Raw genomic sequence first — 13633 nt, 5'->3', positions numbered from 1 at the left:
GCCATATCCAGTTGTTGACAATTTAAACAGCACCAAACGGAAGCTGTACCTACAAAGAACTTGAAGCTTCTGTTTGTGCTTTCACAGCTTTTACATCCCGCACCCGATGTCCTATGAGTGTGGAGCCTAATTCTGCCCACAAGCCAGAGAGGTTCCAAAATGTGTTTCTCACACAGCACTGCCAAGCCCCCTCTCTACTAGAAGTGGGTCTGACTATTTTATTAGAGCATCACATCTGCCACAACAGGGTCCCTACTTGTTAGAACATTACCACAACAGCAACTTGGTAAGAAATACATTTAATACAGGTGTCACCTTGCTTTTCTCTCCCCCGCCCTACAGTGCCTCTAAAGAGAACGAGAAATATTTACAATTGGCAAATGCCTCCCAAAACTAAAAACAGGGCTGTAGAGGGAGCTGGCATACCTCAAGGGCAATGATGAGCCTGCTGAGCTGGTGCTAATTCCTTAAAAACGGGTTATGGTTATGAGTCAAATCATCCAAAGATGACAGAAAAAGTGGGTCCAGGCCTTTGATAATCTATAGTCCCATGACACAGAAACAGGGCAAAACTGATCCAGCAAGATCCTAACAGTGCCCCAAATTATTCTTGATGACTCAGGTAACCTTCCGCTTCTTGGCAGAGGGTCTCTCAAAGACATCCCTCACACCAGCTGCCTTCTGCTTGAAGAACTTGGTGTTTTGTGCACTCTCCTGCCCCCATGCAGAGTCAAAAGAGGTTGTATCTTGGTCTACCAAGTGGGTGTACTTTGTTCGTCCAGAGCGCCCAAAGTTCTTCACCTGCAGAGGAAAGAGTTTAAGAAATGGAGAAGGTTCAAAGAGAATTCACTTTACTTCAACCCTTCTGGATTTCTGGTTGGAGGGGGCACATGCATACAACACCAGCAAGCCAAAGCTAGTTGGGGCTCCAAGCCCAAACAACAGAACCCCCTCCTTCTCATGTACCTGCATGACTTTGGGTAAGATGGTCTTGTTGAAGTGGTCCTCCAGAGTTGGAGCACTGAAGTCCCTCTTGTATACATCCTCATCTTCATCCTAGAGAACAAAGAGCACAGCAGGTAAGTAGAGACATGTTTGCTCACAGCAGCCTCTCCACCCTTATTCTACGAAGCATCCCATGGCTGGCCTTGGGAGAAAAGGTCTGCATAGTGTAGCCTAAACAGAAAAGAAGACTACTGTTCAGGGACTGCTTGAGAGAAGTAATGGAATTCAGCCCCCCTCTGCCCATGGCGGCTATATCCTGGATAGCTGCCTCCTTTCCTTTCCAGTGCACACTGAGTTCTTGCTGTGTATTCAATGACAGGGCTTTGACTGGGAACTCACCATGAAGAAGGCCCCCCGATGGTAGTACTTCTGCAGAAACTTGTATTTGCCCTTCACCGCCTTGTTGGTAATGACCTTGCCGTTGGCTCGGAGCTCAGCCCGTCGTTCCTCCTCAGTCAGATTCCGCACTCGTTCGATTTCTGCCTTCTCTTTCTCTAACCTGTGTGGAGCAGAACATACCCTCCTTCACTCCACACACTTGATTCTGCACAGAAGATCTCTGTAAACATCCCTTTCCAGAAGTCTGGATCTAAATCCATTCCACTTCAATTACTGATGTCCACTCCCCAACTTTCTGCTCACTGTGGAAGACTCCGTCAGCTGGGGAACGGGTATCAGCAAGATCAGACCCACACCCGAGCAACCTCTTCTCCCTGACTGGAGCAACCCAGAAGACCTCTCCCTCCTCAAATGGACTGTGCCACATCCCATTTCACTTACGCCTCACGCTCCTCTCGGTCCCGCTTGATGCGCTTCAACTCCCGCACTTTCCAGGCCTCATACTCTTCCTCATCATTCTCATCATCAGTGTCCAGAGCATCGAGGGCTGCCAAGGAGCGCCTGTTCTCCTCCAACTCTTTCTTGGTTTCTTCTTCAACAATCTACAGCAAGTTAACAGAGAGTGAGTGTCTTGGGGTACTCAGGCTCCTCTAACCCTGAAACCCACATGCCTGTCCTTCCTAACAATACCTTCAGGGTGTACTTGCGCCTCTCTTCAGCCATTCGCTTGGCCTCCTGCTCCAGTTCCTTCTGTTTCAGTGCTTCGGCCTCACGCTCCTGGACTGTGACTCTGTCCTTCCTGTAGAAGACATTGGAGATCAACTCAAACCACCCAAGCCAAACCGGCTGCTCACTAGAACCAATTGTCTCCCTTGTCATAACCTTCTCCTAAGAAGCACCCCACAGACTTACATTTATGTGTTGTCAACAGAAGGCAACTCTGAAAGTAGCCCAAGCCAGGAAGCTCTGATAGGAAGGCTCTTAACTACCAACTGTGCTTTAGAAACCAGCCTCCCCCCTCCCTGCTCAGGACTGATGGCACTTGCTTGCGGATGAAGACAGGCTTCAGGCGTGGCTCAGTCTCATCCTCACTATCTGTGTACTCCTCATACTCGGACTCTGATTCGGACTCCTCTCCAGAACGGCCCTCATCTTCCACCTCCATGACTTCCAGTTCCTCATTCTTACGTTCCTGTGCACGCTGCCGCATCATGCAACGGCGACGTTCAATTTCCTATCAAGAAAGAAGGGCTCAGTGGTACAGCATCTGCATAAATGCAGTCCCAGGTTCAACCCCCAACATCTCCAAGTAAGGCTGGGAGAGGCCCCTATCTAAGCCCCTGGAGAACTGCTGCCAGTCAGTGTAGATCTACTGAGCTAGATGGACCAATGTGCCAACACAGTATAAAGCAGTTTTCATATGTTCATATCTGGAAAAGGGCCATAGCTCAATGGTCCCCATCAGCATCTCCCAAGTAGAACTGGGGAAAGTGCCCATATCCTTGAAGAGCAAGGAGTCTCTTGTAAACTTCATCATCATCATTTCACTTCTATACTGCTTTATCATTTTTTAAGAAAAAAAATCTTAAAAGCGGTTTACATCCTACATTAGAACATCCAGAATAAATGTAATATATAAAATATACAAACGAAACAGGAATGCTTTAACAGGAAATTAATATATCATCTTAAAGATTTCAAAATAAAAACATTATAAAGGAGGCCAACTACACACATTTCCACCCAAGATTCAGAACCCATCACCAAGACTGGAAAATGTAGCTCCTCAGGCCTGCTCATACCTCATCGTCAATCTCCTCCTCTTCCTCCTCACTGGTGTCCTCTCTCTCCACATGCCAGGCCTCTCCTTCCACTTCTGAGTCACTCTCCCCTATCACTTCTGGTTCCACAATCTTACGATGCCTTGCCAGCCTAGAACACAGACACCCACCTTTTTGTAATATTTTTTACTGGTTTTTATAAATGCAATACTCACAAAATAAGATCAAAGAAAATAAAACAAGCAAATCAAGGAAAGCAATATGGAATGTGACACAAGAATACTGTTTGGGCAGGTGCTTCATGAGTCAAATAAAGCTCTACTTACACTAACCCACTTTTAACGTTACAAAACGGCATGCAGCTCACAAAACACCCCTCCTATGTCAGGTGATCACAGCCTTTCCCCCACAGATTGTCCTCTTCCACTTCATGCCAAGCGCAACCTCCCAAGCAACTCTGCCCTCAACCCTCTGCTGCCCCTCACCTCTCCTCCACATCCTCTGAGATGCGGTTCTGCAGGCGGCGCAAACGGGGGTCGCTGGCCAGTTCTTCCTCTTGCTCCTCCGGTTCCAGCTCCTGCTCCTTGGCCTTCTTGATGAACTGGAACTCCTCGTCCTCCTCGTCCGAGGACTCCATGGGGGCATAATCTGGCCGCTTCCCCGAGACGTAGCGTTTTACTTTCACCTTTTCCATCGAGATCTCCCCTGGAAGTAGAGCAAGAGGTCAGGAGGGGAGAAACTGAGCCTGCCCCAGGGCGCCCCCCCCCCGCAGCCCCTGCCCCAGGAGGGAGAAGAGCTCAGGTTCAGCTGCTTCTCCCCCCCCCCCATCGTCCAGGATACGTATGATTCCCCCTATGCCCCGCTCCCCGCCCCAGGACGCCTCACCCTTCTCGTTGCGGACGGGGACGGCCCCCGCCGTCGACTGGATCGGGGGCTGCTTCATGAGGGCGCTGCTGGAGCCCGACATGGCGGCGGTGTCTCCTCCTCAGGGTCTGGCGAAAGGAGACCCTACTGAACCAGGCACACAAATACAGACGCCAAGCTCTAGCCGGAAGCTCTGTCCAGAACAAACCGGAAGCCAGGTTGGACGCCACTACGCATGTCAGCACACAAGTTTAGGCGTCACTTCCGCTGTCGCCTGACCCCCGACTAGGAGCTTCCGCCGTAGCGTGGTCGACGCTCCTTAAGCGCCGCCCCTGGCTCTACGTACGCGCGGATGGGCGGGGCCGTGTGGCCGTAATCGCTCCGCCTCCACACCGGGGAAAAACTGTCTTGCTGAGCAGCGCGTTCCTCTCCTCTCTCCCCCGCTTCCCCTCGTCCTGTGACCCATTTTTCAGCTTCCTGCCCCCGCTTCGTTTTCCTGAAAGGGGCCCTTTCGCCCTCCAGGCCAGTATTCATCTTGGCCTGCACTGCAGGGGTGTCGTGAGCCACTCTCAACCAGTCCAGCCTTCGTGAGGGCGCGGGGCGGGGCAGAACTATGAGCACTTTTTGCTTCTGTATTTGCAAGGCTGTTAAATAATAGTATGAAATTAAATTGTGAAACCACTTTGATACTTCTTTAAATAAAGCCACTAATAAGTGCAGTTAATAATACACGTTTTTAACCCACCCCAAAAGTATCTTTCTTTTTAATAATAATAATGATGATGATGATGATGAAATAAGACCTGGGTTAGAAAAAAAGGGGTGTAATAAACAAACTCTGCCCTTATTACCTTATGGGGGACACAAGAGCCCTTATAGAGTCCTTTGTAGGTTCTCCATCAGTAGGAGAAAACAACAGAGGCCAACCAGAGAATATAGAGAAGCAAATCAGCTAGTAAGCCTGATCTTTATTGAACTGTTGCAACAGGGTGCTGCCCTCACATGCAGGAAAGGAGGACGACCCAGAATCAAGGTGTGCCTGTCCTTATATAGACATTTTAAATTCCCTGCCCTGGAGCTCAAGACCTCCCCTCCATACATCATACATACATCACTGAAGGGGTGTAACCCCCACAAACATCATACCTACATCACAGAAAAGGTGGTCTACAACAGAAATTTGAATGTTGTTGTTTTTCCTGTCTTCCAGGTTATCTGATAATGCCTTATCTGATTGACGTTCCTGGTAGTCTGGCCATTCCTTTGCGATGGTGATTTCCCAATTCCTGAGACAATGGGAAGGTTCCCTCACCCCCTCCCTCCTTGCAGAGAAAACTTTTGGTCAGTTTGGGAGTTAAAATGGTTTCAGGGCGGTCTTCCTGTGCTGCTCCAGACATGTGGTCCACATATCTATGTACGTGCTTGGTTGGTACATTTATGAACATTTATTATATATATAAAAGACCTTAATTTATTTATTACGGGGGGGTGTGTCTTGTTGGCCATGTGTTCCCACCCACTCCTCGATCTAGAGAACACCAGAACTAGAAGCTCCTGCAGCAGGTGGTTGCCCACCCAATACTTACATGGAGGGAGAGGAGCTCACCCACCCAGTGATCCCTTCCAGAGCCAGTGGTTTTTTTGTCTCTGCTCTCTTAAGAAGTTATTCCTAGTGTTAAACTGAAACCTCCCCATTAGATGCATTTCTTCCCTCTTCTGTGTAGCAGCCCTTCAGGTCCCTGAGGAGTGCAGTCATGTTCCCCACCCATTTTGTTTTCCAGCCTAAACATGCTCAATCTCTTCAACATTCCCTCATAAGGCTTCTTCCCTATACATCTCAGAGCATGTTTCTTGCTCTCTTCTGAACCTGCTTCAGTCTGTCTGCATATCCGCCATAGCCCCAGGTGTGGTCTGAGGGCAGAGCAAAGTGGAACTATTGTTACTTGTGACTAAGGTTTGGGCTGCAACGTCATCAGTGTGCATATAACTTGCTCTGCTTCCGTTTTCCACTTCCTGGTTCCAGAGAGGCCATCTGGAAGAGGCAGTTGTGGTATGGGCCAGGGCAAACAAGCTGAAACTTAATCCAGGTGTGGTGATGGTAGTGTGGATGGGAAAACCTATTGGTCTGCTGAGGAGGAGTCAGCAGGGACTGACTGGACAGGGTCCTCTTGAGGGATCAGGTTTGGAGCAACAGCTGCCTGTTCCCAGTCCTGAGGCACCTCACCTGTTCTGCAGGGTTTCTTAGACATGATACACAGAACTTCTCAGCAACCTGCTTTAGTACCAAAGGATGGAATTCATTTAATGTAACCCTGCACACCTGAATCCCCTAGGGCTTTCCTGATCAGCTTCTTTTTAATCTCAAACTACACAGAGACTGAGTCCATTGGCTACAAGCCATAATGGCTCTGTACTACCTTTAATATTGGTGACAACATGCCTCTGGATACCACCTGCTTGGACACACAAGTTGGGTTAGTGCTGTTGTACTCATTTCCCGCTTGACTCCTGAGTTCTGACCTTTCCACTTCCCTCGAGACACATTTGTGGACCAGGGTGTCAGGTGGAGTCCCACCCTTGTGCAGTGTTGCCTCCTGAGGGACCATGGGGACATGCCAGACCTTCCCAGCTAGCATCTGCCATGCATAATGCATGCTTTCCCTTGGGGGTAATTGAATTTCCACAGGAACCGGTGTGTGCATATGCTCATGTTTCTCCATAGCTGTGCTGACAACATCCTTTTCAACTGATGAAAATTCCCCCAGGTGGATTAGAATCAGCAACATCCTGAACTTGTTTGTTTCTGCTTTGTGGACTAAACCACAGAGTTCCTTCACTTGGTACTGCTGTTCAGATAAGCCACAAGCCATAGCCAGTGTTGGAAACTCTCATTGTTCTAGGCGCATTTTGCGACAGGGAATTTCATTAGCGTGAGCAGTTTCTGAGCTCTGGGTGCAGTACTGTGTCTAAGATTTCAGATTAAAACTACAGAGTGGAAGGAAAGGAGGACCTTTTTCTGCATCCCCACTTCCAACTACTCTCTGAAGACTGAAGAAGAGATCCTCTTAAGAATATTAGGGGGGTGGGCAGGGGAAGGACTAGACCATGTCAAAAATGAACATAATATAATATTTTAACTGCAGTCCATTCATTTTCAGCTTTCCATTCTTATTATAAAAAAGCGCACCTAGACATTCCGTTGTTGCGCCCATAACCTAGGTTTAAGGTGCCATTTAGCTCTTAGCTTTCATATTTTAGTTACTAACACTGGCCGTAGCCACTGGGAGATACATCTGAACCTGAGCTTATGGTTTAATGCTAAACCAAACTATGGTTTCAATCAGGGTAACATGATAGCGGCAGCAGGATGAAGGGAGGAGTAAGAAGCTGGGAGTTTTGCTTCATGCACTCACTTGCATGCTCTCTTGTTCATGCAAAGCTATGGTATGCCTTCATGTCACATAGAGACTAGGCCATCATCTCTGGTTGGTGCGCTGTGTCAGGGATGTTAGGGACGCCTGTTCTTTTAACACTGCTTTTGCATTTTCTGGAGTTGGGCTTTGTCTCCCAGCAGAGCACTTGCTAGAGCAGGTGTTCCACCAGCATAATGGCTGTGTATCTTCATTTAAAAAAAATAAATAATATTTATTAAAGTTTTAAAGGTTACAAAAAGAAAATGTAAAAAACACCATTTTAAACAAAAACAATACAACACATCACAATAAGAAAGAAACAAGGATGAGAAAAAGAAAGAAAAAACAGAAAAATAAAATCCATTAAAAAAAAACAAAAAAAAATACAGCGAATCTTCCCATAACTTATCTTTCATTAGCTTATTTCCTTGACCTCCTCACACCTCCCTTTTTTGTATTCTAGTTCGATTATCTGTCTCAGCAAATCCTTACCATCTTTTCAAATTTTTGTCCTGTAATTTATCTTACTATAATGTAGCTTTACTTTCCCTCCTTTCACCAATTAACAGTCAGTTTTTTCCTAACCCTTTAAAACATTTCTGCTAAAACCACATAACATCATTCCAGCATTCATTAATTTTACAATGTTTCTGTAAATAGTCTTTAAATTTCTTCCAATCTTCCTCCACCGACTCTTCTCCCTGGTCTCGGATTCTGCCAGGCTTTTCCGCCAGTTCCATGTAGTCCATCACCTTCATCTGCCATTCTTCCCGGGTGGGTAGATCTTGTGTCTTCCAATGGCTGTGTATCTTCAGGTTACTTGACATGTTACTTGACATGATGTGGAGATGCGAGATTAGGTTCTCCTAGTTGGGGGTCTTTTTGTGGCCTGGGAGCTTGCTCTATAGTCTCTCAGTCTCCCAGCACCTTTTCCCTCACTCCTTACATGCCTCACTCCCCTTCATTTCAGGCCCAAGTATTAGAAGGTCAGTTAGGGGAAATGGTACAGTTTATTAGGGTCCAGAGATCTGTGATGGAGGCAGGTTAGGCTACATTCCCATTGCTGCATGGAAAAGAAATGGAGGCTAAATTGTAGATTATGCTTGAGGATATTTATGGACGTTATCTGTGCCTCTATTGTCTAGATATCTTGTGAGATTTGCTGGAGCCAATCAGAAGCCGTGTTAGAGCAGGACAAACAACATTATGAACAGTGAGTTGTGGGGCCAGGCCCTTCCCTATCTCTGAGAGTGAGCTGGGGTAGTTAAATTAGGACATGCTGTTTGAGAGAGAACAACATTTATCTTTCCCTTTATAACAAACTCTCTGCTTTGCCTACACAGCCAGAGGCAGTAATGTTTCTGAATACCAGTTGCTGGAAACCACAGGTGGGGAGAGGGCTCTTGTGCTGGGGTCCTGCTTCTGGGCTTCCCACAGGCATATGCCTAGCCATTGTGAGAACAAAATGCTGGACCAGATGGGCCCCTTTTGGCCTGATCCAGACTTTGTTGTGCACAAGGAAGAAGGTACAAGTTTGTGGAAGGGGCAAAGCATAATAATCAAGGACATTCATCCCAGGGAGAGAGCCAGCACTGCTAGGCGGATTGACAAGTCCAAAGTATGTGTTTGGGGAATGTCTAGTTCAAACCACACACTAGGCAGGAACAGTTAGGTCACCTGGCTGTTTTGTGTGCTTTGTCTTTTGAGAGTAAACTAGCAAGATAAATAAACTTTAGGGGGATGATACATGATTTTGCAATTGAAAAGTCCAGAAAAATAAAGGTGTAAAGTGTTTATGAAGTGTGTGCTGCTGCATTGGATCAGGAGAACAACAGGATAGTGTTTTTATTAGGACAATCAAAAGTTATGACATAAGTTTTGTTGGACTCTTCTTTAGACTGAATGTTTATTAAAAATCGTGGGTACTGCTGGTGGTTGGAGGCATGTCAGAAAAGCCCCAGTGTAACGTAAGAAAAGTAAAATAATTAAAAAATGGCTTTCTTTCCTGACTCATGAGAATGTAGGGATTGGGTTGTGGTATGTCAGTGGGAGGTGGTGGTCTGGGGTACCATTTTGTACTGGGTCCCCCATAGATGGTGCTCTGCTGACTTCCACCTCAGGGTTCCTAGTGTCTGGTTCCTGTTCTGTTCACCGTTGGATTCCAAATCTGACCCTTTGATGTTTTGTACAATTTGGCTTCTGGCCATGGGGCAAAGATCTCTGTGGAAGTTGCTCCTCCCAGTGTTTGTTCCCCTCTGTCGTGCCCCCCATGAAAGGCACTCCTGTTTGCATGGAAGAGGCTGGCTGTATCTGACCAAAGAGGCCCCATCTAGTCCGGAAGCCAGTTACCAGAGTGGCCAGCCAGGTGCCTCTGGGAAGCCTGCTAGCAGGACATCATCCCATCAACTGGTATTCAGAGGCACACCACTTCTGGTACTGTTGGTAAAAGAGCCACTGTGGTTAGTAGCCAATTGGTGGCCCTATCTTCCATGAATGTATCTAATCTCCTCTTAAAGCCATCCAGGTTGGTGACCATCACTACCTCTTGTGTGTGTGTTTAAGTATGTTTAACTGTATGAAGTGGTACTGAATTTCTCAATGTTCAGCTCTGTTGGATGGCCCAGAGAGTTCTAGCATTGTGTGAGGGAGAAAACTGTTTCCATTTGACTCTCTAGAAGTGGCTTCCCCCACCTGGTGCCTTCCATATATATATTTTTAAATTATCGCTCGAGTCAGGCCCAGGCAGCATGAACAATGGTCCAAGGATGATGGGAGTGATAGGCCAAAAGACCTGGAGGAAGCCAGATTGGGAAAGACGGCTCTGGAGCCGAGGTGGTTAGTCTTTTGTGGCCTGAGGACTGCGTTGCCTTTTCACTGGGTTCTTCAAATGCCAGTGGTGAGTGTGGTCAAAGTGGTTGTAACTATCTCCGACACTTACACACATTGGCAGATCCATATGTCAAGCTCTTCTGCCAAGGTTCAAGCTTTAACACCCGAACAAAGCTGCAATTCACAAAACTGGTGAAGATGGGAGTGGAGCCTCTCATGATCTAATACATCCTGGTAGGTTTTGCAGAAATGAATGAGCTTCCACATCTGTGGAGATTTGTGAGTTCATGCATGAAGCAGTAGATAAGACTGAGCAAAGGGAATCTGAGAAATTGCCTCTCGGAATTCATGTTGGCAGAGTTTGTTCCTCAACCCTGTAGCTTTGTGGTGAGAAGAGTTAGGGTTAGCTATGGCAGGGTTTGGAGCCTGGGATAATCCTGCATCGTCTCATGCTGCTGTTCAGCTCAGCATCCCAGCAACCCTTATCACAAGCCTGACAAATCTGACTCAGCTTTATTGGAACTTCTCATCCATTAACTTTGTTATTTTATTCCATGTGCAGCTGTACTCATTCTATGTGTCTGTTACAGTTTTGTTTTTCATCTTTTAATTTTCATTTGTTCTCTCTGTTTTACATACATTATTGAATGAAGAAAAAATCCACCTTCTCAGCTATTTCTCCACAAGGAGGCATTATTTCCTCAAGTCAGGCTGAGCGCTCAGCCAGGAGTCTCCTGCTCCAGGAAAAACAGCTGGCAGCTACCAAAGTGCAGGGATGATGATGCCACAGAGGGAAGCTGAAACCTGAGCACCTGAGAGCACGCAGAGGTGTGCAGACATCTTGTTCAGGTTTGCCTGGGAATATGCAGGATGTTGGCAGTGTGGCGTTGTGTGGGGTTTCTTTCTCAGTATGCTGTTCTGTAGTCCTTTCCTTGTACCCATTCAATAATCGGTGGTAAGCAGAGGAATTTACTAGCTGCTCCTTTTAATCAGTTTTGGAGCAATTTGAATTTGTAAAGTACTTTGGTGCCAGTTGTCCAAAATTCAGTTTACAAATTCAAAGATGGCTTCACCATTGCTCTCATTTTACAGATGAAGTACCAAGCTGACAGCATCATGATTAAGGCTACCTAGTGAGGATCAGTGTGGCATTTGTGAATAAGCTAAGCAGTTCTTTTCAGGGGATGCCTGCCTGTGTGATTGCTTTCTGTAGGAGGGCCCAAACACTGGAGCTGTTTATAGCCTTTGCTACCAATATGTGGAGAACGTGCAAGAGCCAAGAGCTTTTCAGTGGTGGGGAAATGGATGCTGCTGCCTCTTTTTTTTGGGGGGGGGGGAGAGAAGGGGTGCCTCTTTGCCAGCTTTAGGAAGGACCATTTCCAGGGGATGGGGTGGGGAGCAGGTGAGCCATGCTTAGCAGGGCCTACTTTCTGCACACTGAGAACTTGCTTCATTAGCAGGAAATCCTGGGACCTCTTGGGTTTCAGATGCATATCTCTGTTTTCCCCTGAAAACCACCTTGAATCAGCATTTGGGTTATGAAACAAAATTATCAGTAATTTCCAGTAACTAAGCTGACCCCAATTCTGGTTAATGTAAGAGGTTTCCTGCCTGCTTGGTATTTTAGTGACAGCAAAGCTACCTGCTTGATTTCCTGTGCAGAAACTCACGTAAGATGCCTCCTGGAGCCTGAGGGTGTCTATCACCTCTGGGTGATGGAAGTAAGAGTCATGGTAGTTCCTTGGTTGTGGCTGCAGAGGTCTAGCTTCTGAGCCCATCCCAGTTAAAGCTCAAAGTGATCTTAAGAGTGATTAGGAAAGAGAGCTGACAGAATAAGGCTGCAATGTTGCAGTGTCTGCCTGTGATGTGTCCATGTTTTAAGATACCAGGAAGGGCCATAGCTTGGTGTACCCTCATATACTGTGTCAGGTAGGAGGGGGCAGGCAGCAACCTGGATCAGACACAAGAGGACTTGCAGGCGCCACCCATCACCTGTGCCTGCAAATTGCTTTGAAAGGGGCTTTGCATGTCCTCACAATAAACTGAAGCCCCTTTGAAAACACTATCTAAGTGATAAGGTGCATAGTTGGGAGATTGCTGTTTATTTCTTGAGGCTTAAGTAGCCTCGGTGGCACAAAGGGTTGCCTATCAGCCAAGGCCAATACACTAATGGCAACCCGCCCTGGACAAGGTAGTTAGTCAGAGCTGTCCATGCCCTGGCTGTGGTTTGATTCCTGCAATGTGCATGGGGCTGCCATTGAAGACAATCTGGAACGCCCCTGCTGCTTGGATTGCTGACAGGAAATGAGCGGAGAATGCAAACCTTTCCAATGTTGAAATAGCTCCCAGTGAGTTCCTGAGCCAATTCAAAGGGCTCTTTAAACCCTGACATGTCTTATCTGAACCCAGTCATTTGTTGGACCACCTTTACCTGTATCAATCCATCCGCCCACTGAGTTGGGCACCTGAGGCCTTTCCCTGGGTGCCTCCACCACCCAAAATGTGGCAGATGGCAACAGGGAAGAGCCTTTTCTGTGGTGGCTTCTCACTTTGGAAGACCCTCCCCATGGTGGTCCACATGGATACCTCATTGCTGTCATTTAGAGAACTGGCAAAAGCATGTTGGTTTTCCTAGACTGCCAGAACATTAACATATATTGTAAAAGCATGATGCAACAAATGCAAAATACAGTACATACAGCAGATCAACCAAAACAGCATCACAACTCCAGTTAAGAACACTGATAGGATCTGATTCTCATTTGAGCTGGCATATTGGAGGTGGCAGAAGTGCTTGATTTTACCATTTATTTAAACTGACAGTTGCTTTTTCAGTTTGTTGAATTATTTTGGTGTTTTACTTTCTAATGTTTTATTTAAATTGTGCTTTTTGATTCTTACTAGTCCCTTAGAATTCTAGGAACGCTGAAGATGCAGGATATAAATTATGGACATAAACTAAGCCTAGGACTGCAGCCACCTTCATTTTCTCAGGCCTGCCAGCTTTGCAAGGGAGGAGGGCTAGGACCCTTTGGCCCCCTTCCTTTGAGCACAACAGGACCAGCACTGACTCCCAGCAGAAACCAGCTCTCTGCTCTGTCCCACTTTCCGCTTAGAACTCTGTGCTTTGCTTCTCGACATCACATTTTAGGCCACAAATGCTGTGTGTGAGGGGGTGCCTGATGAGACCGCCACCCTCCAGCATCTCTGGAGCATCTCTCTGCTCGCCCGCCCGTGGGGGGCGGCCATAACAAGGGGGGCTCCCTCGTGCTGGCAGCTCTAGAAGTGCCAACTAGGCACAAATTAACTGTTGCCATTTCAAACTAGAAAACCCACGGAGGTCTGAAAGTTAACAAAAAGGTGGAGCCATGAGAAGTGCAATTGAGCTTCCCCGTCCCACCC

General features: G+C 46.9%; 1 protein-coding gene across 2 annotated transcripts; it reads right to left on the bottom strand.

The window, feature by feature from the left end:
• Positions 1-283: 283 nt before the first annotated feature.
• MFAP1 (microfibril associated protein 1) lies at positions 284-7109 on the bottom strand. 2 transcript variants are annotated; one of them, XM_083584657.1, is made up of 9 exons: positions 4011-7109; positions 3611-3830; positions 3147-3276; positions 2391-2578; positions 2035-2143; positions 1786-1946; positions 1345-1504; positions 967-1056; positions 284-801 (listed from the first exon to the last, which is right to left on the bottom strand). In XM_083584657.1, the coding sequence occupies exons 1-9, from the start codon at positions 4090-4092 to the stop codon at positions 619-621; spliced, it is 1323 nt and encodes a 440-aa protein (XP_083440783.1). In that variant the 5' UTR covers positions 4093-7109; the 3' UTR covers positions 284-618. The 2 variants fall into 2 exon arrangements, with proteins under 2 accessions (XP_083440783.1, XP_083440782.1); XM_083584656.1 differs by having other exon boundaries at positions 2035-2139; positions 2387-2578; positions 4011-4201.
• Positions 7110-13633: the final 6524 nt, after the last annotated feature.

The sequence above is a fragment of the Podarcis filfolensis genome (genome assembly GCF_964270895.1).
Source record: "Podarcis filfolensis genome assembly, chromosome: 14".
Taxonomy (NCBI): Eukaryota; Metazoa; Chordata; class Lepidosauria; order Squamata; family Lacertidae; genus Podarcis; species Podarcis filfolensis.
Note: the sequence above shows the minus strand (reverse complement) of the source record. Positions and strands in the feature narration are given on the sequence as shown.